The sequence below is a fragment of the Rana temporaria genome, chromosome 4 (assembly GCF_905171775.1).
Source record: "Rana temporaria chromosome 4, aRanTem1.1, whole genome shotgun sequence".
Classification (NCBI taxonomy): Eukaryota; Metazoa; Chordata; class Amphibia; order Anura; family Ranidae; genus Rana; species Rana temporaria.
In genome coordinates, this window is record NC_053492.1 from 350,312,387 (window position 1) to 350,335,914 (window position 23,528).

The 23,528-nt window shown below is 45.6% G+C and overlaps 1 protein-coding gene across 2 annotated transcripts in view; it reads right to left on the reverse strand.

Moving 5' to 3' along the window:
• Nucleotides 1-23,528, reverse strand: part of TTC27 (tetratricopeptide repeat domain 27) — a 502,742-nt gene that overhangs the window by 71,527 nt on the left and 407,687 nt on the right. For both annotated transcript variants that reach the window (XM_040350814.1, XM_040350813.1), the window contains exons 13-15: nt 14,063-14,185; nt 13,327-13,554; nt 8,390-8,488 (exon numbers count right to left, since the gene is read on the reverse strand). In XM_040350814.1, coding sequence (XP_040206748.1) covers nt 8,390-8,488; nt 13,327-13,554; nt 14,063-14,185 — 450 coding nt within the window. The remainder of the gene's footprint in view (nt 1-8,389; nt 8,489-13,326; nt 13,555-14,062; nt 14,186-23,528) is intronic.

Sequence of the window (23,528 nt, forward strand, 5' to 3'; positions counted from 1 at the left end):
ACAGTAGATTATCTGGAGCAAGGAAAAATCCCACAATGCGTCCAACCGGTATTTAGAAGTACCAAAAGGTGATGCAGAGAATCCCACTAACTCCAAAGTGCCCAGAGATTTTACAACTAAATGTATCACTAACTACAATAGCCAACACTGGGCACTTAAAAACACAATAAAGAAATAATGGCCAATATTGTTACAAGATCCAGCTCTATTCAAGACACAGCCCATCAGACCTAATACTGAATTTAGAAGGGCATAAAACATCAAGAGTCGTATAGCACCAAGGAACATTAAAGGATCTAAACCTAAAATTAGTAACATTCCTTCTATGATTAACATTCGAGGTACCTTTGGGTGCAAAAAAATCAATTGCATGGCGTGTATATTCATAAAACACGGGCAGAAAGAATTTAAGGACTCCAATGGAAAATCCTTTCAGATCAATTCATTTATCACATGTGGTACGCAATATGTGGTGTATGGATTGAAGTGCTCTTGCGGCCTATGCTATGTGGGTCGCACAATTCGTACTATGCACACCCGATTTGGTGAACATAGGAGGTTTCTTCAAGAAGGGTGTCACCAAGCATAGTGTGCCGCAACATTTCAGCACTCCCGATAGGGGGTGTACTGGTGGTCTGGAGCTGTTTGGAATAGATGCCATTTCAATGCAGCTACCAGAAGGCGAGAGATTTTCGCAACTATGTCACAGAGAAACCTTCTGGATGTTAACTCTGAATTCTATGAGTCCGGGGGGACTCAACGAGGAGTTGAAGGTTAGTACTATCATCTTAACACAGCTCATCCCCCTCTTTTTCACCCCTTCTTGCCAAAAAAATTGAGTCTGTTCTATTGTGTTGTAGGCAGACTAGTTTGGCTTGACACCAGGTACATTAGTTAGTGTACAGGCTTGACAACAGGTACATCAGTTAGTGTACAACTGTACTAGTATACATTTTTCTTATGGCATCATAGCGATGTCAATGGTACTTATATGGGGGAGTTACTTTGTCAAGTGCATCCTGTTGCATTGCATTGGTTTATTATCCCGCTTTTAGCTTACAATCTCTTTCCCTGTTGGTGTTCAATGGTCTATCAGCATTGGTTTACTGGTGGGTGGAGAAAGGGAAGGAACCATGTATATATATATATAGTAGTCCTGGGACCGATGGTTTTGCCCCCACAGAGCCCTGATCTCAAAATGGAGTCTGTCGGAGATACAGGAAGAGACAGATGGATTTGAGGCAGTCTACAGCGACAGATGATCTGTGGTTAGTTATCCAAGATGTTTGGAACAACCTACCTGTTCCCTCAAAAACTGTGTGCAAGTGTACCTAGAAGAAACTATGCTGTTTTAAAGGCAAAGTTTGGTCACACCAAATATTGATTTGATTTTCGATCTCTCTTCTGTTCAGTTCTATTTCTGAAAACATTCTTAATTTACAGCATTTTTTCACAGTGTTTTATGTCATATGAGCATTATGAATAACAGTGTTGATTCACTCATGATAATTAAAACAATGCAAGATAACAAAAAAGGGATTTTTAATACAGCTTACCTGTAAAATCCTTTTCTTGGAGTACATCACGGGACACAGAGCAGCATATTCATTACTATGTGGGTTATATGGAGTACCTTCAGGTGTTGACACTGGCAATCTTCAAACAGGAAATGCCCCTCCCTATATAACCCCCTCCCATAGGAGGAGTACCTCAGTTTTGTAGCAAGCAGTATGCCTCCCAAAATGGTCCCCAAAAAGAGGGGTGGGAGCTCTGTGTCCCGTGATGTACTCCAAGAAAAGGATTTTACAGGTAAGCTGTATTAAAAATCCCTTTTTCTTTATCGTACATCACGGGACACAGAGCAGCATATTCATTACTATGTGGGATGTCCCAAAGCAATGCTCACAATGAGGGGAGGGAGAACATCTCCAAGACAAAAGGATTTAATTTAGAGAAATACTCAAATCATAATAAATCCAACTTAGTTGAGAAAAATAATCTTAAATTTTAAATTTAACTCAAAAAAGAGGAGCCCCCGGAATCCGAGGGTCTCAAACTGCAGCCTGCAGCACTGCCTGCCCGAAGGCAGTATCAGTATTCCTTCTTACGTCCAACTGGTAGAATTTTGTAAACGTGTGGACAGAAGACCAGGTTGCCGCCTTGCAAACTTGAGCCATAGAGATCTGGTGATGTGCTGCCCAGGAGGCGCCCATGGCCCTAGTAGAATGAGCCTTTAATGATACTGGAGGAGGCAACCCTTTCAAGCCGTAGGCCTGAGTGATTAATTGCTTAATCCACCTAGAAATGGTGGACTTTGCAGCTGCCTGCCCCTTCTTGGGCCCATCCGGTAATATGAACAGCACATCTGTTTTCCGGATCTTCTTTGTAGCTTTAAGATAGGCCTTCATGGCCCTGACGATATCCAAGGTATGCAGCAACCCTTCCTTTCTGGAAGTAGGTTTAGGGAAGAAGGATGGTAATACCAAATCCTGGTTCAAATGAAAACTGGATATAACCTTCGGAAGGAAGGAAGGAAGGATGAGGGCGGAGAACGACCCTGTCCTTATGAAAAACAAGATATGGTTCCTTACAGGATAAGGCCGCCAGTTCCGATACTCTTCTTGCGGAAACTATGGCGACCAAAAATACTAACTTCCTTGTCAGTAAAACCAAAGGAATTTCAGCCAACGGCTCAAACGGTTGTTTCTGTAAACTTGACAGAACAAGGTTTAAATCCCACGGGCAAAGCGGGGATTTAACTGGAGGTTTAATACGTAAGACCCCTTGAAGGAAGGTCTTAACCAGCGAGTGGGTGGCCAGCGGCCGCTGAAACCACACTGACAGAGCAGAAATCTGTCCTTTGATTGTGCTTAATGCCAATCCTTTATCCACTCCTAGCTGGAGAAAACTTAAAACTCTATCAATGGTGAATTTGCGAGAAAGCCATCGCTTGGACTCACACCAGCCTACATAGGCCTTCCAGACCCTGTAATAAATCACCCTAGAGACCGGTTTCCTGGCTCTGATTAGGGTAGAGATTACTTCTGAGACAGACCTCTACCCCTGAGAATCAGGGATTCAGCTTCCAGGCCGTCAAATTTAGATGCCGTAAGGCAGGGTGGAGGATCGGACCTTGCGATAGCAGGTCTGGCCGTAGAGGAAGAGTCCAAGGGTCTCCCACTACCATCCTTAAGATTAGTGAGTACCATGCCCTTCTGGGCCATGCTGGAGCTACCAGGATGACTGGTATGTGCTCCACCCGGATCCTGCGCAGCAGGCGGGGTAGTAACTGGAGCGGGGGAAACGCATAAAGAAGTTTGAACTGATGCCAAGGGCAAACCAGAGCATCGGTTCCGCAGGCCATCGGATCCCTTGAGCGGGACATGAACCTGTCTAGCTTCTTGTTGAGTCTCGATGCCATGATATCCACGTCCGGCACTCCCCATTTTTGGCAGAGTGCTTGAAAGGTTTGTGGATGCAGAGACCATTCCCCCGGCAATAGAGTCTGGCGGCTTAAGAAGTCCGCCTGAAAGTTGTCCACTCCGGGAATGAATATTGCCGATATGCAGGGCACATGAGCCTCTGCCCCTAGGAGAATCAAGCTCAATTCTCTCTGAGCGGCCTGACTCCTGGTTCCCCCTTGGTGATCTATGTATGCCACTGCCGTGGCATTGTCTGATTGAACTCTCACCGGGAACCCCTGCAATTTCGACGTCCAAGTCCTGAGGGCTAGTCGAACCGCTCTGAGCTCCAAGATGTTGATGGGTAAAAGCTTCTCTGGCCTTGCCCAAATACCTTGGCGAGTGGAACCATCCACAATCGCTCCCCAGCCCGTCAGGCTGGCGTCTGTGGTCACTATCTTCCAAGCCACTAGGTTGAAAGACTTTCCCTTCAGTAGATTCTGAGGGTCTAACCACCAACACAGACTTTGCCGGACTCTTGATGAGAGTGGCAACGGGATATCCAAGGCCTGTGGCCTTCTGCTCCATGCTGACAGGATGGCTGCCTGCAGGATGCGAGTGTGGCTCTGGGCGTATGGCACCGCCTCGAATGTAGCCCCCATCTTGCCTAGTAGTCTCATACATAGGCGAATAGTCGGTTCTTTCTTGCTTAGAACCAGTAGGATTAATTCCTTGATGGCTTTGACCTTCCTCAGAGGTAGGAACACCCTTTGTTGTTCTGTGTCTAATCTCATGCCGAGATATTCCAACTGCCTTGTGGGCTGGAATGCTGACTTTTCTCGATTTAGGACCCAGCCGAACCTCTCGAGGTATTGGACCGTGAGGGCCACTGCTCGCTCCAAGCCGGGAGACGAGTGGTCTATGACTAGGAGGTCGTCCAGGTATGCTAGGATCGTGACCCCTTGGATCCTTAGCTTGGCTAGGATTGGAGCTAGAACCTTCGTGAACACCCGGGGGGCCGTAGCCTCCATTAGGTTGGAGTAGAAACCCAGCCCCTGTTCCAGGACTGGTACCTCTACTATTACTCCCTGGGAAAGTAGATGATCTAGAGCCGATCTTAATGCGGCTCCTTTCTCCAGATCGTTTGGAATCCTCGACTCCTGGAAATGAGGAGGAGGAAACCTTAGGAACTCTAGCTTGTAGCCTGTGGCCACGGAAGACCGTACCCACTCGTCGGGAATGCTGGCTTCCCAAATCTCAGAAAAGAGTCGCAGCCTTCCCCCCACCTTCGTGGGTGGGGGCGCCCCTTCATGAGGTAGACTTGGGGGCTGGTTTGCTGGCTTGCGAAACCACTGCCTCTTGCCTCTAACAGCCTGTCCTTCTGATCTGCTGTTGAAGCCGAAGTTTGCTCTTGCAGGAGGCCGTCGATACTGCTTGGCATTAGAGGGCCCCTGCCCAGGGGAGGACTGTCGTTTAAACGCAGGCCCCTGAACCTTCTTTTTAGTTGGCAAGAGTGTACTCTTGCCGCTTGAAATGGTCTGAATGTATTTATCTAGGTCCTCTCCGAAGAGCCGTCCTCCATGGAAGGGGAACCCTACCAGGAGCTTCTTGCATGGGGGCTCAGCCTCCCAGCTTTTCAACCATAAGAGTCTTCTCATATGGATAAGGGATAACGATAAACGTGACGCTTGCTGGATGGAATCCTTGATTGCGTCTACCGTAAAACATATGGCCTTAGGGACATCCGAAAATTCTTCTGCCTGCTCGGCAGGAATAAGTTCAAGCATTTGCTTAAATTGATCTGATAAAGCTTGAGCGACTCCAATCGCAGCCACGGCTGGCTGTACTACTGCCCCTGCAGAAGTGAAGGAGTTCTTAAGTAGTGCTTCCAAGCGCTTATCAACTGGATCTTTGAAAACCTGTACGTTCTCTACAGGGCATGTTAACGACTTGTTAACACATGAGATGGCTGCGTCTACTGCAGGAGAAGCCCATCTCTTGGAAAACTTTTCTTCCATAGGATATAAGACAGAAAATTTCTTAGGTGGTAAGAACACCTTGTCTGGTTTGTTCCACTCTTGGAACAAGACTCCCTCCAATAGAGGATGGATCGGAAACACAGCACTGCTTTGAGGCGCCCTCAGTGAGCCCAAAGCTGAAATCGTCGATACCTGGAGATCTGGTACAGGCAGGTTGAATGCCTTATGGACCAAGTCCGTCAAGCCTTGAATCCACCAGCTCTCCCTCAGGGAGACTGCCCCAGACTCCTCTGTATCCGGATCTTCGATCCCTGAACCTACTTGGTCTTTGTCCAAGAGGTCGTCCAATTCCCCAGAGGAAAGGACCTCCTCTTCCGAGGGTCCGCGCACGGGTGACGGAGATCTATTCCGCTTACTACCCCCGCATAGCTGCGGCTATCATTTCTCCCATGCTTCTCCGCATCTCATTTAAAGAGGTGAGCAACACCTCCTCCGTGACCATCTTAGGGTTGGGTTGACTCGCGTCAGCTCCAGCCCCAGATCCCGATGGCCCAAAGGCTCCCTGTGGGGAAAGCAGCGGCATAGCTCTGTCCGAGACCTCAGACTCTGTGGGGGAATCCCCACCTTTTGTACCCTCTGGCTTGTTCTTTGATGCCATGGTACAATACCGAGGCACACCTGCTACTTATTGGTACCTGGGACTTATAAATAGTTAAATGCCCAAACACCTGTTTGGGGAATAAAAAATGTTTCCTCTACCCCAGATGACACCTTTTTTTTTTTTTTTTTTTCAAAAGAAAAACTTTTCTTCTTTTTTTTTTTTTTCAATCTAGGCAAGAAAAAACATTCTATCCCCCTGAGTAGTATTGCCAAAGAAAAGACTATGAGATGGAAAAAAAAAAACAGCCTATTCCTAGGCTAAACCACAATCTTCTGAAGACTGTAGTATTCTTTCTGGCCACTGTGTGTCCTCAGCGCCCCGTGCTTCACTCCAGTCCTTCCTCCCTCAAGCCAAAGTATTGAATGAGCTGTGGCACTAAGGAAGGGCCGCCCCTTCCTTAAACCACTGACCCGCCCTTCCCCCCCAGCTAAAACGGCGCCAAATGCGCCTATAACACGTGCACCGCGCGCGCGCCCGCCGACGGGGGGGGGGGGGTTGGGAGGAAGGGCCTCTCTGTTCCTGCAGCCGCAGGCCTGGAACACACGAGGAGGTCAGCGTTTTTTGCCTGCCTTGCAGGCATGAGGAAGAGGACTGGATAGAGCATCGCCTGGAGGCTTGCAGGTAAGCATAGCTCTCTGACACACACATACATTTGTACACAAAAGGCCCCACTCACAGCTTTTCCAACACTACCAGGGAGGTCACTTTTTATGGGGAATGATAACATATAGAGCCATCCTATCTTCATGATATGTGACTGGTTTGCCAGATGCAATGCATAACCTTAGGCATGTCCCCTGTGACCTCCCAGAAAAAACTTGCTAAGAGCCAAGTTCCGCAAGTTTTTCCCCTTACTTACCTGCTCCATGCCGCAGGACTTTGCCAAGCAAGAGGCCCAATCTTCCCCCATCTCCGTGGGGATGTCTAGACCTTCAGGCCCTGGGAACCTTCTTCTTCCATGAAGGATCCACTGTCCTGGACCCATATAGCACCCTGGCAAACAGAAAACATTAGGCGCCCAAAGGTTTTCTAAGTTCTGGGCCCAGGGTCCAGCTCTCTTAAAAAGAAAGCATTATGGGCTATACCCCAAGGGTTTGGGGTCCGGTTACTGACCACTTTAGCGCTCAGGCTTTTTTGGACAGAACCGGTAGCTCACCTAATCCCAAGGATGCGGAGGCAAGCTAAACCATGACTAACACCTAAGACACTGGCGTAAAAACTGAGGTACTCCTCCTATGGGAGGGGGTTATATAGGGAGGGGCATTTCCTGTTTGAAGATTGCCAGTGTCAACACCTGAAGGTACTCCATATAACCCACATAGTAATGAATATGCTGCTCTGTGTCCCGTGATGTACGATAAAGAAAATGAAGACACCATTATCAGGAAATATGTCTAAGGTGGTGCTGAACCCTTATCAACTGAATAACACTAAAAGACTTGCAGGGTGTGAGGTCTATAAATTAAAAGGGCATCTTGGCTTCAGTGCCTTCTGCTCAAGAAAGGGTGACAAGAGACCTTGGGCCAGATCCTCGTAGCGCGGCGCATTGTTGCGTCTGGCGTAGCGTATCTCTGATACACTATGCCTCCGTAACTTACAGCGTATTTTCCTTATCCTCAAAGAAGTTGCGCCGTAAGTTACGGCGGTGTAGTGTAAATTTGGCGGCGTAAGGGCGCGCAATTCAAATCGATGTGATGGGGGCGTGTTTTATGTAAATACGTCGTGACCCGACGTAAATGACGTTTTTTTTTAATGGCGCATGCGTCGTCCCTAAGGGTATCCCAGTGCGCATGCTCGAAATTAAACCGGAACAAGCCAATGCTTACGACGGTGACGTCATTCTACGCAAATCCCTATTTGCGAACGACTTACGCAAACGACGTAAAAAAATCAAAATTCAACGCGGGAATGACGGCCATACTTAACACAGGATACGCCTCATATAGCAGGGGTAACTATACGCCGGAAAAAGCCAAACGCAAACGACGTAAAAAAATGCGCCGGCCGGCCGTACGTACGTTCGTGGATCGCCGTATCTAGCTAATTTGCATACTCGACGCAGAATTAGATGGAAACGCCACCTAGCGGCCAGCGGAAAAATGCACCTAAAATCCGACGGTGTACTAAGACATACGCCTGTCGGATCGAGCCCAGATGCAGTCGTATCTTATTTTGTAGATACAAAACAAAGATACGACGCGGGAACTTTGAAATTACGCGGCGTATCAATAGATACGCCGGCGTAAGACTTCTGTGGATCTGGCCCCTTATGAAAAACGTTGCTGTATTGTGTGTTCATTATATTTTAATCAAGCACAAATAAATAGAAGATTATTAATACTACTCACATCAGGTTCCAAGGTGACACAGCGCTGAAAAGCTCTTGCTGCTCCCTCATATCCTTGCAAAGTGATGTAGGCACATCCCAAGGAAAACCACACTCCAAGCTGAAGCAGGAAAAACATACATTAACCTAGCTAACCCATACAATCAATTAAAAATGTGTAATTATCATGGGAAAATTTTATATTTATGTTTTCATAACATTTCATACATGTTAAACTGAAGTTTTATGTACAGTATAATATATTCTAAGTATAAAGTACAATAAGCCCCAACAAGTTGCTGAAAAAAAATACATAAAACTGATTAACATGCAGATTTTCCTATTTACCTGTATAACCAACAATCTGGACTCACTGGAAGTTGATTAAAGCAGTTGTATACCACCATCGCATACTAGCACATTATGTAAAACTTACCTTAAAACAAAGCTGTGCTAGCGCCACAATGTCTGCTCTGCAGTCGTTTTCATATTCAAACATCTTGCTTCCAGGTTTGTGGGCTCCAGCTCTGATTGGCCAGAGCCGCGATAACGGCACTACTCTGCATGTGCTCGGGAGCCTGCATTCACGGCACAGAGCTTGGAAGGAACGGCAACTGTGGCCGTTCCTTTAGAGCGCATTGGCCAGTGATGTCACTGACTGCATGTAATGTAAATATCTTCTTAACAGTACACAATTAGGAGATATTTACACTACCTACAGGTAAGCCGTATTATAAGCTTACCTATAGCTAAATGTCAGCATAGGAAGTTTACTTCCTCTTTAAAGTGATATTAAACATGCAAGAGTTAAGTGTCATTGATTGCTGTTAAAATGTGTATATATAATGCACCTGCTTCTTATTTACAAAAATAAATAAATCTAAATACTTTATTATCTCTGTACTGTTCGGCAGTCAGTTGCTATTTCCCTACTCTCCAGTCAACATAGAGATTGGTGATTATATTTCACCAAAAGAAAGCTCTATTAGTGTGAAAAAAATAATAATAATTTAATTTACATACAGAATTGCATGACCATGCAATCGTCAGTTAAAGTAGGGCAGTACCTTGTTGCCACACACCACTCTCACCCAAACAAATTACTTATAGCTACTCTCTACTAACCGTTTAGCCACCCATACAACCCACACTGTTTCAAACTGACCACGGAGTTGCCAGGTCTGAAGAGGCTTGGCGCAAAATCTGGTCAACAGCTGCCTCTTGTTTTAGTAATATAATTTTAAACCCCGGATCATCTTTAGGTACTCTAAGCCTAGGCATTTACAGACAAAGCAATTGAACTAGTGTCCAGACACTGCAAACACAAGCTCTGTAAACTTTTACTTGACTAAATTCTATTTGAATAGGTTTCTTTATATATATTGTAATTCTTACTGGAATACATTGTGTAACTTTCTGTATATATCTTATTAAACTGAGTTTAAAAAAAAAGCAGGAAAGATTATGTTTTTCCAGTTCTAACATGTTTACTTAAAAAAAAGCAGATTTGAAACATTGTCAGCTTAGGTGATGCGATCCTTATTTATTTATTACTATTTGTTTGGGAAGCGCACATATACCACCAGGCGGTGGTGCTAAAGCGCTTTGTGACAAAAAAGCCTGGATGTTCTGGCGAGGGAAGCATAAATAAAAAAGGAGGGAGAAAAAGGCTAGAAATCAGCAAGTAGATGAATGTAGAAAAAAAAAAAAAAAAGAATTGGCCTAGGATTGAAATGCTTGGCAGAATAGCCAGGTCTTCAGTTTCTTCCTGAACGTATTAGCCTGTCGGTATTGCCAGTGAGTAGGGCTTTGACGGCTGAGCGGAGACAGCGTCTAGGTATATAGTGTGGGGTCAGATCTGATAGGAACTGTGGGCCCAGCTGGTGGCAGCCCCTGTAGATCAGGCAAAGGATTTTAAAATCGACACGTTTTATAACAGGGAGCCAATGGAGTTCTTTCAGCACAGGACTGATGTGATCTTGCTTTTGAAGATTATAGATGAGACTAGCTGCTAGATTCTGCACCAGCTGCAATTTTAGTCCATTTGAAGGGAATGCCTAGTAGGACACTGTTTGAAAAATCAAGGCGAGAAATAATTAGTGTCTGGACTAAGTCTTTCCTCTGGTCTTGGGACAGGAGGTGTTTTGCCTTGCAGATGAGTCGTAGAAAATGGGTGGATCTCAAAACCGATTGTCTGACCTGGGGAATCATACTTAGTTTTTTGTCAAGGATAACCACCAGGACCGTCACCTTATCTTTCGGATTTGGTATCAGGCCCAACTCAGTGGGCCAATTTTGAAGAAAGTCGGTCTTGCCTTTTCCAACTATCATGACCTCTGTTTTGTTACCATTAAGGCACAATTTGTTGATGGCCATCCAGTGGTAAATATCGCGCAGACAATTGGCCAATCTTAAGGGCATGTCAGGGTAAGTTAGATCATCAGCTACCAACTGTACGTCGTCCGCATACAGATGAAACCAGAGACCATGTTTGGCAATAATGTCGGGTAAAGGCCTAAGATAAACGTTGAAGAAAATGGGGGACAGGGCGGATCCATCAAATTGTCACTACTGTGCCCAGCAATTGTCACCACTGTGCCCAGCAATTGCCACCAGATTGCTTCCCCATCCCCCAGCACTTACCTTTCTCGGGTCAGCCACGCTCCCTCGATGTCTTCTGCCAAGTCCTGCCCTCAATGTCACTTCAGCCAATCAGGTTACCGGTAACCAGACCCGGTGAACCTGATTGGCTGAGACGAGTGTCAGTGTTAACCAGGGAACGCACACCCCCTGCGTCCCCTGGTTAACTATTTGGAAGCCGATTAGAGCCAACAGGCTGTAATCGGAAAGCCTATCAGAGCCACTGGCTTCCAAACACCAACAAACTGCTGTTATTCAGATGGCCTGCGCTCTCACCAAGGGGCCAGCCATCTGAATAGTGGGCAGCAGCGGTGACAATACATAGAGATTCATTTTTTTTATTGAAAAGCCTATGGCGTGCAAAACACACCCAAAAACTCCACCTGGTGCAAAAAAAATTGTGCACAACATCAAGAGGTGAGACAAAAAACGTGCAGACGGGTGCTTACATCAATTGGTCCTCCTTAAAGAAGGACCCAACCCTGATCCCCCAGGGCGTTGAGCTCCTGACAGGGACTGAGGTACTCACATGGTCCGTGCAGCCGAAGCCGACACGGATCCCATTCCTTGGAGGGTCTGCCAAAACAGAACCCTCCCAGTACTAGGTGGGGCTCCCCCAAAGGGAGACCCCATGAGAGCAGGCGAACTAAGCCAGAAGGCCATGTCTATCCACTCTCAAGACGTTCAGGGCTGGCCCGAGGACCGGCACCCTTACATCACACTGTGACAGACGTGACACAAAAAACACATAAACGTGACAAACAGAGGGTAAAATAAAAAAGAAAGTGGGGGAGAAGGAAGATGAGGAGAGTGCAAAAGTGACCATTGTGCAATACAATGGCCGGCCCTCATTGCATGAATCTCTTTGTATTGTACACCTGACGGCGCAGGGGAGAGAGGGGGCGGCGCTACTGCGCCCACTATGGTCGCACCACCGCTGGTTACAGCCTTATTGCAAAATGGATGGAGACACCAATCATAAACTAGGGATGTATTTAAACATCCACTGAGAATGACCGTAACCCCCAGTCATCTTTCTACAATAGCTAGTAGGGAGGAGGACAAAAATATTTGCGGAATGCAGTTTGTTTTCCTTCCATGGATTAAAATTTTCAATGTATTTTTTTAAACTCAGAAATAATTTGCATTAGCATGAGCAAAATCTGTACAGACACTACTACTCATAAAATAACTCATTGCATATGGAATGATATTTTATTTACCGATGCTAAAATATCCTTGACAGATTTATTTTGGATAAAAAGTCTGGTGATAGGAAGTACTTTCTATGACCAGAATTTCCATCACAAATAAATCTGTCAAGAATCTTTTAGCACCAGTAAACAAAAAGGTCATTTTAAATGCAATAAGGTATTTTAGGAGTATGACTAACATACATGGTAAGTGCAGGCTGAAAGCCATCTAACGTTTTTGCTTTTCAAATGCACTAATTAACCACTTGTCCACTGGGCCTATTCTGGCACTTCTCTCCTTCATATAAAAATCTAAAATTTTTTTCTAGAAAATTAATCAGAACCCCCAAACATTATATAGTTTTTTCTAGCAGACACCCTAAGGAATAAAATGACGGTCATTGCAACCGTTTTTCTCGCACGGTATTTGCGCAATCATTTTTCAAACATGATTGTAAACATCCCTTGTAATAGGAATCACTGTGACAGGTCCTCTTTATGGAGAGATGTGGGGTCAATAAGACCCCACATCTCTCCTCCAGGCTTGAAAGCATGAGATTGTGAAAAAAAATTCACCAATCTCATGCCGACAGCCGCTATTGCGGCTTTGTTTACTTCGGGGTACCCGGGCGTGACGTCAGAACTTGGCGCCCGGGCCTCCGACGGTCATAGAGATGACTGGTGACCATCTGGTCACCAGTCATCTCTATCGTCGTGAGCCAGCGCTGGCCGATTTGTACTCCGGGCCCCCGATGGTACTGGAGAGCACGGAGAAGCACCGGATGGTGGCGGGAGGGGGGGCATCCCCTCCCGCTGCCTATAAGAATGATCAGGCGGCGGAACTGCCACTATGATCATTCTTATCGTGCACAGAAGACAGAAGACAGTGATATCTGAATGATGCCTGTAGCTGCAGGCATCATCCAGATATCACCACACAAAGTCGAGGACGTCATATGAAGTGGTTATTTATTATTTTACAATATAACAAAAATGCATTCAGTTATTAAATGTTAACACGCACTTGAAAAACATATGCACAGTACAAAAAAAAAAAAAAAAAAAAACTCAGACTGGGCTCATTTTAGATGTGCTCTATTATAACACATGCATTAATGTTTCCCACCTGCATTGGATTGATCTTTACAGACTTTTCAAAGCACTCTACACACTGCTCCAACTCCTTATTCCGTAGATGGAGAAGACCTTTTGATCGTTGGGCACGGGCACTGCGGTGTTTCGAAAGCTCCCAGGCTTTATCATAATACTGATGATCCCGTAGTACATCTCCAAGAAGACAGTAAAGGTGTGGGGTCTCCTCTTTCTCCAATTCTTTTAGCAGAATCTGCTCCGCCTGAATACAACATGGGTTAGAATTCAGAAAGGACTGATCAAAGTGTCTTTCTAAGATATTTTTGTATGTGTTTGAAAAGTCATATTTTTATGATCCTACTGGTATAGGTATAATCATGACCACTAGAGGAAACATGTATGGAGTCAGAAAACAAATGTCTGCTTTGGAAATGTCTACTAAAGACCATCTGGGAAGCAATTTTTTTTTCTGATGTTGTGTGTCTAAGGCGAATTGAAAAAAATTTACTAGACTAATAAAAAATTCTAAATATTTGGCATTCCCAATTTTTTAATGAATCTTTAAAAGTAGTGACTATATCAGCACATCGGTGTGAAACTGCTACATAAGAAGTGCATTATACATAATCAGCAAGTTTGCATTCAATTCAACTTTACAGATCACCAGCTGGTTTCCTACATAACACAAGTTATTATTAAGGATAATTAGGATAATGAAAAATAACACATGCTGAAAACAATCACATTTTCATAGTAATTGGTGTGTTCACCTTTCCATGCTGTCCTGTTCGTTCATAGCAAATAACAACATCTTCCCACATTTCTAGCTTTTCAAATATCTGAAGAGCTGAGCTTGTACATCCAAGTTCGAACAATAAGCTGGCAAGCTGCCTCTACAAAGAAAATACAATTCTTAGTATATAACAGATTGGTTATCAGTATATAACAGCAACATTCTTTCATACTTTACAAAAAAAAAAACATTGAAGGCAGTATTAAACATTTCTTCTCATTGGTTCCTTATATCCTGCAATGTGCCTGCCATCTATTTTCTTTTGAACTACAAAACTCCAATTTTAAACACATCCAAGCTTTATTAAACAATGCATAATTGGCAGGAGATCCTTTTTTCTTGAGTCAGCCCTGTTTTGTGGTGGCCATGTAGGTGCGGACATATAGGTAGAGTAGAGTAAAGATTAGGAGGTCATTTTAACCTGGGTTTTGGAATATTGGCAGGTAAATCGTGTGTAGCAAAGTAAAGCTTCCTAAAACAAAGTACCCCGGTCTCATTCCAAAATTAGGAGGAGGATTATTTCCATTTCATGACAGTGGACTATTTGGCTATCATCAATATAGCATATAGGGCCAGATCCACAGAGCAAGTATCAGTAGATACCCTGGCGTACTTTCAAATTTCCCGCGTCGTATCGTTGTTTTGAATCCTCAAAACAAGATACGACGGCTTCTGGGTTAGATCCGACAGGTGTACGTCTTCGTACGCCTTCGAATCTAAGATGCAATACTTTGGCGTCCGCTGGGTGGCGTTTTCCACGTCGGGTATGCAAATTAGCGATTTACGACGATCTACGAACGTACGCACGGCTGTCGCATTTTCTAACGTCGTCTGTAGTCGGCTTTTTCCGGCGTATAGTTAAAGCTGGTATTTTGCGGCCATCGTTCCCGCAACGAAATTTGAATTTTTTTTTTTTTGCATAAGTCGTCCGTAAATAGGGATGGACGTAACTCACGTCTAAGTTCAAAAAATGAGGTCGTTGCGACGTCATTTTGCACAAAGCACGGCGGAAAATTTCTGGACGACGCATGCGCTTTTTATTCGGCGCTGGGACGCGATTCATTTAAATGAAACCTGCCCCCAACCCGCCCAATTTGAAATCCGCCGCCAGAAATACACTACGCCGCCGTAACTTACGGCGCAAAATCGCTGAGGATTCGAAAATGCGCCAGGTAAGGTACGGCGGCGTAGCGTATCTCTGATACGCTGCGCGAAACTAAATGTATGTGGATCTGGCCCATAGAAACCATGGCTTCTATGGAGTAGAGCTAGGATCCAACAACACAATATAACCATGCAGGTAATGGTGAGAGGAGACTAAACGAATAAAACCTTCCACTCTCATCATTATAGCACAGTAACACATTCTTAAAACAAAAAGGTATTCACGTCTCATTCCATCATATATCACAAAAAACTAATAGGCCTCATTATAGGAAGGTGGGCAGGGCTATGCAAATTACTGAATTATCCCCTTTTCACCAGACAACCTTCCAGAACGTTTAGTGTATAATGCTAATCTAGCTTAATATTATAGAGCCATTTATTTCAACCTGCATATGGCTATTTCAGGAAATTTAGTGCAGAGTATGGAAACCATGGCTTCTATGGAGTATGCGACTAGAATTAGCGACCTGGCGCCTGGGGTGAGCTATGGTATCCTGCGTCTCTGTTCCCCCGCCACACGTTTGCGCCGGCCATTGAGGCCGCGGCTCTGCGGCCTACTGCAGGCCTATAATTCCTACTTTTAGAGAAGTGACCACTGTATGTTCCCATGCCTAGTGTGGTCAGTTTTTAATAGGAAAGCAGAGGAACTGTCAGGAACCCTGGAATCTCACAGAGAAAATAATACAAAGAGTACAGGATACCTTTTCATAAGAGTACATGGTACAGCACATAATACAAAAAATAAACTGCGCCAATGGAATAGACCAGCAATAAGGTGCCAGTACACAATAAAATAAACAAAAGTCTCTAAGCCCCCAAAAATTGTGTAAATGGGGATATATACAATAGAGAAATAAAGTCCCAAATTAATTAGATGAGGGTTCACGGTGGACCCTACAAGCAGGATGAACAGACACCACCGTGCAAATGACTTCTTGTGAGGAACCACCACCTAATGGAAAGCCGCTTACCGCAACCAAGAGGTTAATAGGCCTATAGAAATCCCATCCACAGACTAGGGCACCGAACACAGGGAGATTCAAAGAGCAAATCTGCAGGATATAATCACTTCTTCATAGACGATCGGGTCCTCGATTCATGGATGTAAAAGAGACAGACCAATAGTGTAACTCCGTATAAAATGTATTAAAAGTAAAGACAAAAACGTACTTACACATAGTGTAAGTACGTTTTTGTCTTTACTTTTAATACATTTTAAATACATTTTATACAGAGTTACACTATTGGTCCGTCTCTTTTACATCCGGTGTTCTCTTTAAAAAAGAGATTTTTAATACAGCTTACCTGTAAAATCTTTTTCTTGGAGTACATCACGGGACACAGAGCGGCATTCATTACTATATGGGTTATATGGAGTACCTTCAGGTGTAGACACTGGCAATCTCAAACAGGAAATGCCCCTCCCTATATAACCCCCTCCCATAGGAGGAGTACCTCAGTTTTGTAGCAAGCAGTATGCCTCCCAAAATGGTCCTCAAAAAAGAGGGGTGGGAGCTCTGTGTCCCGTGATGTACTCCAAGAAAAAGATTTTACAGGTAAGCTGTATTAAAAATCTCTTTTTCTTTATCGTACATCACGGGACACAGAGCGGCATTCATTACTATATGGGATGTCCCAAAGCAATGCTTACAATGAGGGGAGGGAGAACATCTCCAAGACAAAAGGATTTAATTTAGAGATATACTCAAATCATAATAAATCCAACTTAGTTGAGAAAAATAATTTTAAATTTTAAATTTAACTCAAACAAGAGGAGCCCCCGGAATCCGAGGGTCTCAAACTGCAGCCTGCAGCACTGCCTGCCCGAAGGCAGTATCAGTATTCCTTCTTACGTCCAACTTGTAGAATTTTGTAAACGTGTGGACAGAAGACCAGGTTGCCGCCTTGCAAACTTGAGCCATAGAGATCTGGTGGTGTGCTGCCCAGGAGGCGCCCATGGCCCTAGTAGAATGAGCCTTTAATGATACTGGAGGAGGCAACCCTTTCAAGCCGTAGGCCTGAGTGATTAACTGCTTAATCCACCTAGAAATGGTGGATTTTGCAGCTGCCTGCCCCTTCTTGGGCCCATCCGGTAGAATGAACAGCACATCTGTTTTCCGGATCTTCTTTGTAGCTTTAAGATAGGCCTTCATGGCCCTGACAATATCCAAGGTATGCAGCAACCCTTCCTTTCTGGAAGTAGGTTTAGGGAAGAAGGATGGTAATACCAAATCCTGGTTCAAATGAAAACTGGATATGACCTTCGGTAGGAAGGAAGGATGAGGGCGGAGAACGACCCTGTCCTTATGAAAAACAAGATATGGTTCCTTACAGGATAAGGCTGCCAGCTCCGAAACTCTTCTTGCGGAAACTATGGCAACCAAAAATACTAACTTCCTTGTCAGTAGAACCAAAGGAATATCAGCCAACGGCTCAAACGGTTGTTTCTGTAAACTTGACAGAACAAGATTTAAATCCCACGGACAAAGCGGGGATTTAACTGGAGGTCTAATACGTAAGACCCCTTGAAGGAAGGTCTTAACCAGCGAGTGGGTGGCCAGCGGCCGCTGAAACCACACTGACAGAGCAGAAATCTGTCCTTTGATTGTGCTTAATGCCAATCCTTTATCCACTCCTAGCTGGAGAAAACTTAATACTCTATCGATGGTAAATTTGCGAGAAAGCCATCGCTTGGACTCACACCAGCCTACATAGGCCTTCCAGACCCTGTAATAAATCACCCTAGAGACCGGTTTCCTGGCTCTGATTAGGGTAGAGATTACTTTCTGAGACAGACCTCTACCCCTGAGAATCAGGGATTCAGCTTCCAGGCCGTCAAATTTAGATGCCGTAAGGCAGGGTGGAGGATCGGACCTTGCGATAGCAGGTCTGGCCGTAGAGGAAGAGTCCACGGGTCTCCCACTACCATCCTTAAGATTAGTGAGTACCATGCCCTTCTGGGCCATGCTGGAGCTACCAGGATGACTGGTATGTGCTCCACCCGGATCCTGCGCAGCAGGCGGGGTAGTAACTGGAGCGGGGGAAACGCATAAAGAAGTTTGAACTGATGCCAAGGGCAAACCAACGCATCGGTTCCGCAGGCCATCGGATCCCTTGAGCGGGATATGAACCTGTCTAGTTTCTTGTTGAGTCTCGATGCCATGATATCCACGTCCGGCACTCCCCATCTCTGGCAGAGTGCTTGAAAGACTTGTGGATGCAGAGACCATTCCCCCGGCCAAAGAGTCTGGCGGCTTAAGAAGTCCGCCTGAAAGTTGTCCACTCCTGGAATGAATATTGCCGATATGCAGGGCACATGAGCCTCTGCCCATAGGAGAATCAAGCTCACCTCTCTCTGAGCGGCTTGACTCCTGGTTCCCCCTTGGTGATTTATGTATGCCACGGCCGTGGCATTGTCTGATTGAATTCTCACCGGGAACCCCTGCAATTTTGACGTCCAAGCCCTGAGGGCTAGTCGAGCAGCTCTGAGCTCCAAGATGTTGATGGGCAACTGCTTCTCTGGCTTTGCCCAAGTACCTTGGCGAGTGCAACCATCCAAAATTGCTCCCCAGCCCGTCAGGCTGGCGTCTGTGGTCACTATCTTCCAAGCCACTGGGCTGAAAGACTTCCCCTTCAGTAGATTCTGAGGGTCTAACCACCAACACAGACTTTGTCGGACTCTTGATGAGAGCGGCAACGGGATATCCAAGGCCTGTGGCCTTCTGCTCCATGCTGACAGGATGGCTGCCTGTAGGATGCGAGTGTGGCTCTGGGCGTATGGTACCCGCCTCGAATGTGGCCACCATCTTGCCTAGTAACCTCATACATAGGCGAATAGTCGGTTCTTTCTTGCTTAGAACCAGTAGGATTAATTCCTTGATGGCTTTTACCTTCCTCAGAGGTAGGAACACTCCTTGTTGTTCTGTGTCTAATCTCATGCCGAGATATTCCAACTGCCTTGTGGGCTGGAAAGCTGACTTTTCTCGATTTAGGACCCAGCCGAACCTCTCGAGGTATTGGACCGTGAGGGCCACTGCTCGCTCCAAGCCGGGAGACGAGTGGTCTATGACTAGGAGGTCGTCCAGGTATGCTAGGATCGTGACCCCTTGGATCCTTAGCTTGGCTAGGATCGGAGCTAGGACCTTCGTGAACACCCGGGGGGCCGTAGCCAACCCGAAGGGAAGCGCCACGAATTGGAAGTGACGCGAAGCCACCATGAAGCGTAGATATCTTTGATGTGGCTGATAAATTGGAACATGAAGGTAGGCATCCTTTATGTCTATGGACGCCATGAAGTCGTCCTTCTGGAGTGTGGCAGCTGCTGACCGCACGGATTCCATCCGAAATGAGCGGATCTTTAGATATGCATTTACCATCTTTAGGTCCAAAATTGGCCTGACATCTCCATTGGATTTTGGGATGATGAATAGGTTGGAGTAGAAACCCAGCCCCTGTTCCAGGACTGGTACCTCTACTATTACTTCCTGGGAAAGTAGATGATCTAATGCCGATCTTAATGCGGCTCCCTTTCCCGGATCGTTTGGAATCCTCGACTTCTGGAAATGAGGAGGAGGAAACCTTAGGAAATCTAATTTGTAGCCTGTGGCCACGGAAGACCGTACCCACTCGTCGGGAATGCTGGCTTCCCAAATCTCTGAAAAGAGTCGCAGCCTTCCCCCCACCTTCGTGGGTGGGGGCGCCCCTTCATAAGGTTGGCTTGGGGGCTGGTTTTGCTGGTTTGCGAAACCACTGCCTTTTGCCTCTAACAGCCTGTCCTTGTGATCTGCTGTTGAAGCCGAAGTTTGCTTTTGCAGGAGGCCGTCAATACTGCTTGGCATTAGAGGGCCCCTGCCCAGGGGAATACTGTCGTTTAAACGCAGGTCCCTGAACCTTCTTCTTAGTTGGCAAGAGAGTACTCTTGCCGTTAGAAATGGTCTGAATGTATTTATCTAGGTCTTCTCCGAAGAGTCGTCCTCCATGGAAGGGGAACCCTACCAGGAGCTTCTTGCATGGGGGCTCAGCCTCCCAGCCTTTTAACCATAAGAGTCTTCTCATATGGATAAGGGATAACGATAAACGTGACGCTTGCTGGATAAAATCCTTGATTGCGTCTACCGTAAAACATATGGCCTTAGGGACATCCGAAAATTTTTCTGCCTGCTGGGCCGGAATAAGTTTAAGCATCTGTTTAAATTGATCCGATAATGCTTGAGCGACCCCAATCGCAGCCACAGCTGGCTGTACTACTGCCCCTGCAGTAGTGAAGGAGTTCTTAAGTAGTGCTTCCAAGCGCTTATCAACTGGATCCTTGAACACCTGTATCTTTTCTACAGGGCATGTTAACGATCTGTTAACACATGAGATGGCTGCGTCCACTGCAGGAGTAGCCCATCTTTTGGAAAAATTTTCTTCCATAGGATATAGGACAGAGAACCTTTTAGGTGGTAAGAAGATCTTATCTGGCTTGTTCCAATCTTGGAACAAAATTCCCTCTAATAGAGGATGGATCGGAAACACAGCATTGCTTTGAGGCGCCCTCAGTGAGCCCAAAGCTGAAACCGTCGATACCTGGAGATCTGGTACTGGCAAGTTGAATGCCCTATGGACCAAGTCCGACAATCCTTGAATCCACCAGCTCTCCCTCAGGGAGACTGCCCCAGACTCCTCTGTATCCGGATCTTCGATCCCTGAACCTACTTGGTCCTTGTCCAAGAGGTCGTCCAATTCCCCTGAGGAAAGGACCTCCTCTTCTGAGGGTCCGCGCTCGGGCGACGGAGATCTATTCCGCTTACTGCCCCGCATAGCTGCGGCTATCATTTTACCCATGCTTTTCTGCATCTCTTTTAAAGAGGTGAGTAATACCTCCTCCGTGACCATCTTAGGGTTGGACTGACCCGCGTCAGCTCCAGCCCCAGATCCCGATGGCCCCAAGGCTCCCTGTGGGGAAAGCAGCGTCATGGTACAATACCGAGGTACACCTGCTACCTATTGGTATTTGGAACTATAAAAGTTAATTGCCCAAACACCTGTTTGGGGGATAAAAAAATGCTTCCTCTCCCCTAGATGACTTTTTTTTTTTTTTTTTTTTTTTTTTCGTTTTTGTTTCAAATCCAGGAAAGAAAAAACATTCTGTCCCCCTGAGTAGTATTGCAAAGAAAAACTATGAGATGGAAAAGAAACAGCCTATTTCTAGGCTTGAAAAAACAGTCCTCTGAAGACTGCAATATCCTTTCTGGCCACTGTGTGTCCTCGGCGCCCCCTGCTGCCGCTCTGGTCTTTCTCCTCAGTTCCAAAGTATTGAATGGAACAACAAACAAGGAAGGGCCGCCCCTTCCTTAAGCCACTGACCCGCCCTTCCCCCCCAGCAATCTCAAACAGGAAATGCCCCTCCCGACAGGGGGGGGGGGATTTGGGAGGAAGGGACCTCTCTGTTCCAGCAAACTGCAGCCTGCAGCCTGGAACCATGAGGAGGTCAGCGTTTTGCCTGCTTTGCAGGCTCTGAGGAGGAAGACTGAATGAAGCATCGCCTGGAGGCTTGCAGGTAAGCACAGCTCTCTGACACACACATATATTTTTATATAACACAGGCCCCACTCAATGCTTTTCCAACACTACAAGGGAGGTCACATCTTATGGGGAATAATACATAGAGAGCCATCCTATCTTTATGATATGTGACTAGTTTGCCAGATGCAGTGCATAACTTTAGGCATGTCCCCTGTGACCCCCCAAAAAAACCTGCTAAGAACCAAGTTCCGCAAGTTTTCCCCTCACTTACCTGCTCCATGCCGCAGGACTTTGCCAAGCAAGAGGCCCAATCTTCCCCCATCTCCGTGGGGATGTCTAGACCTTCAGGCCCTGGGTTCCTATGAAGGATCCACTGTCCTGGGCCCATATAGCACCCTGGCAACAGAAAGCATTAGGCACCCAAAGGTTTCTAAGTTCTGGGCCCAGGGTCCAGCTCTCTAAAAAGAAAAGCATTATGGGCTATACCCCAAGGGTTTGGGGTCCGGTTACTGACCACTTTAGCGCTGAGGCTTTTTTGGACAGAACCGGTAGCTCACCTAATCCCAAGGATGCGGAGGCAAGCTAAACCATGACTAACACCTAAGACACTGGCGTAAAAACTGAGGTACTCCTCCTATGGGAGGGGGTTATATAGGGAGGGGCATTTCCTGTTTGAGATTGCCAGTGTCTACACCTGAAGGTACTCCATATAACCCATATAGTAATGAATGCCGCTCTGTGTCCCGTGATGTACGATAAAGAAATAAGTGAGGATGTCCCCTTACCTTACTGCTGTAAGGTAACAGCATATCAGCCGAATACACTTTCTGGTCGTATCGGCATAGGATGTTATCCGGATGGACTGTAATTGAAGAGATAGATCCCTCTCGGTAGTCACGTCCGAGAATTTACAGTGACTCGCACCCAGGGAGATAAAGTGCCAATAGTGCAGTATTGTTTTAAAAAGGTTTATTAACAAAATAATACACTAGGGTACTCGCATAGCTGTGATAAAATCAGGCATGTAAAATAAAAGAGTGCGTTCGTCGACGTCACATCCGGTACCTCTTGGTGGACTCTTGTTTACACCAAGAGGTACTGGAGGTAACGTCGGCGAACGCACTCTTTCATTTTACATGCCTGATTTTATCACAGCTATGCGAGTACCTTAGTGTATTATTTTGTTAATAAACCTTTTTAAAACAATACTGCACTATTGGCACTTTATCTCCCTGGGTGCGAGTCACTGTCATTTCTCGGATGTGACTACCGAGAGGGATCTATCTCTTCAATTACAGTCCACCCAGATAACATCCTATGTGGATACGACCAGAAAGTGTATTTGGGCTGATATGCTGTTACCTTACAGCAGTAAGGTAAGAGGACATCATCACTTATTTTGAAGAGAACACCGGAAACCTACCTTTTCTTCACGTTATCTTGGCATCTACACCTGCACTTTTATTTTTGGATTTTTCCTTCGTTATGCTTATAGGCTTTTTGTTGCATGGACATTTAACTTAGCCTATTTCAGTCACTGTTGTGTGTTGTGTTATGCACACTGTATATTGGTTAACAGTACACCAATTATTATTGTATTACACTGTATGATACTAGCACAGTCACGTTTTATTACCCTACTTTTGCCAGCTGGATTAGCTGCACTGTAGCACGTTAATTTTGATGTCAATATTTTTTCACATTGTCATTTTGATCATTAGTCAGACTATCTTTTTACATATAAGGATTTGCTACACTTCCTCTACACT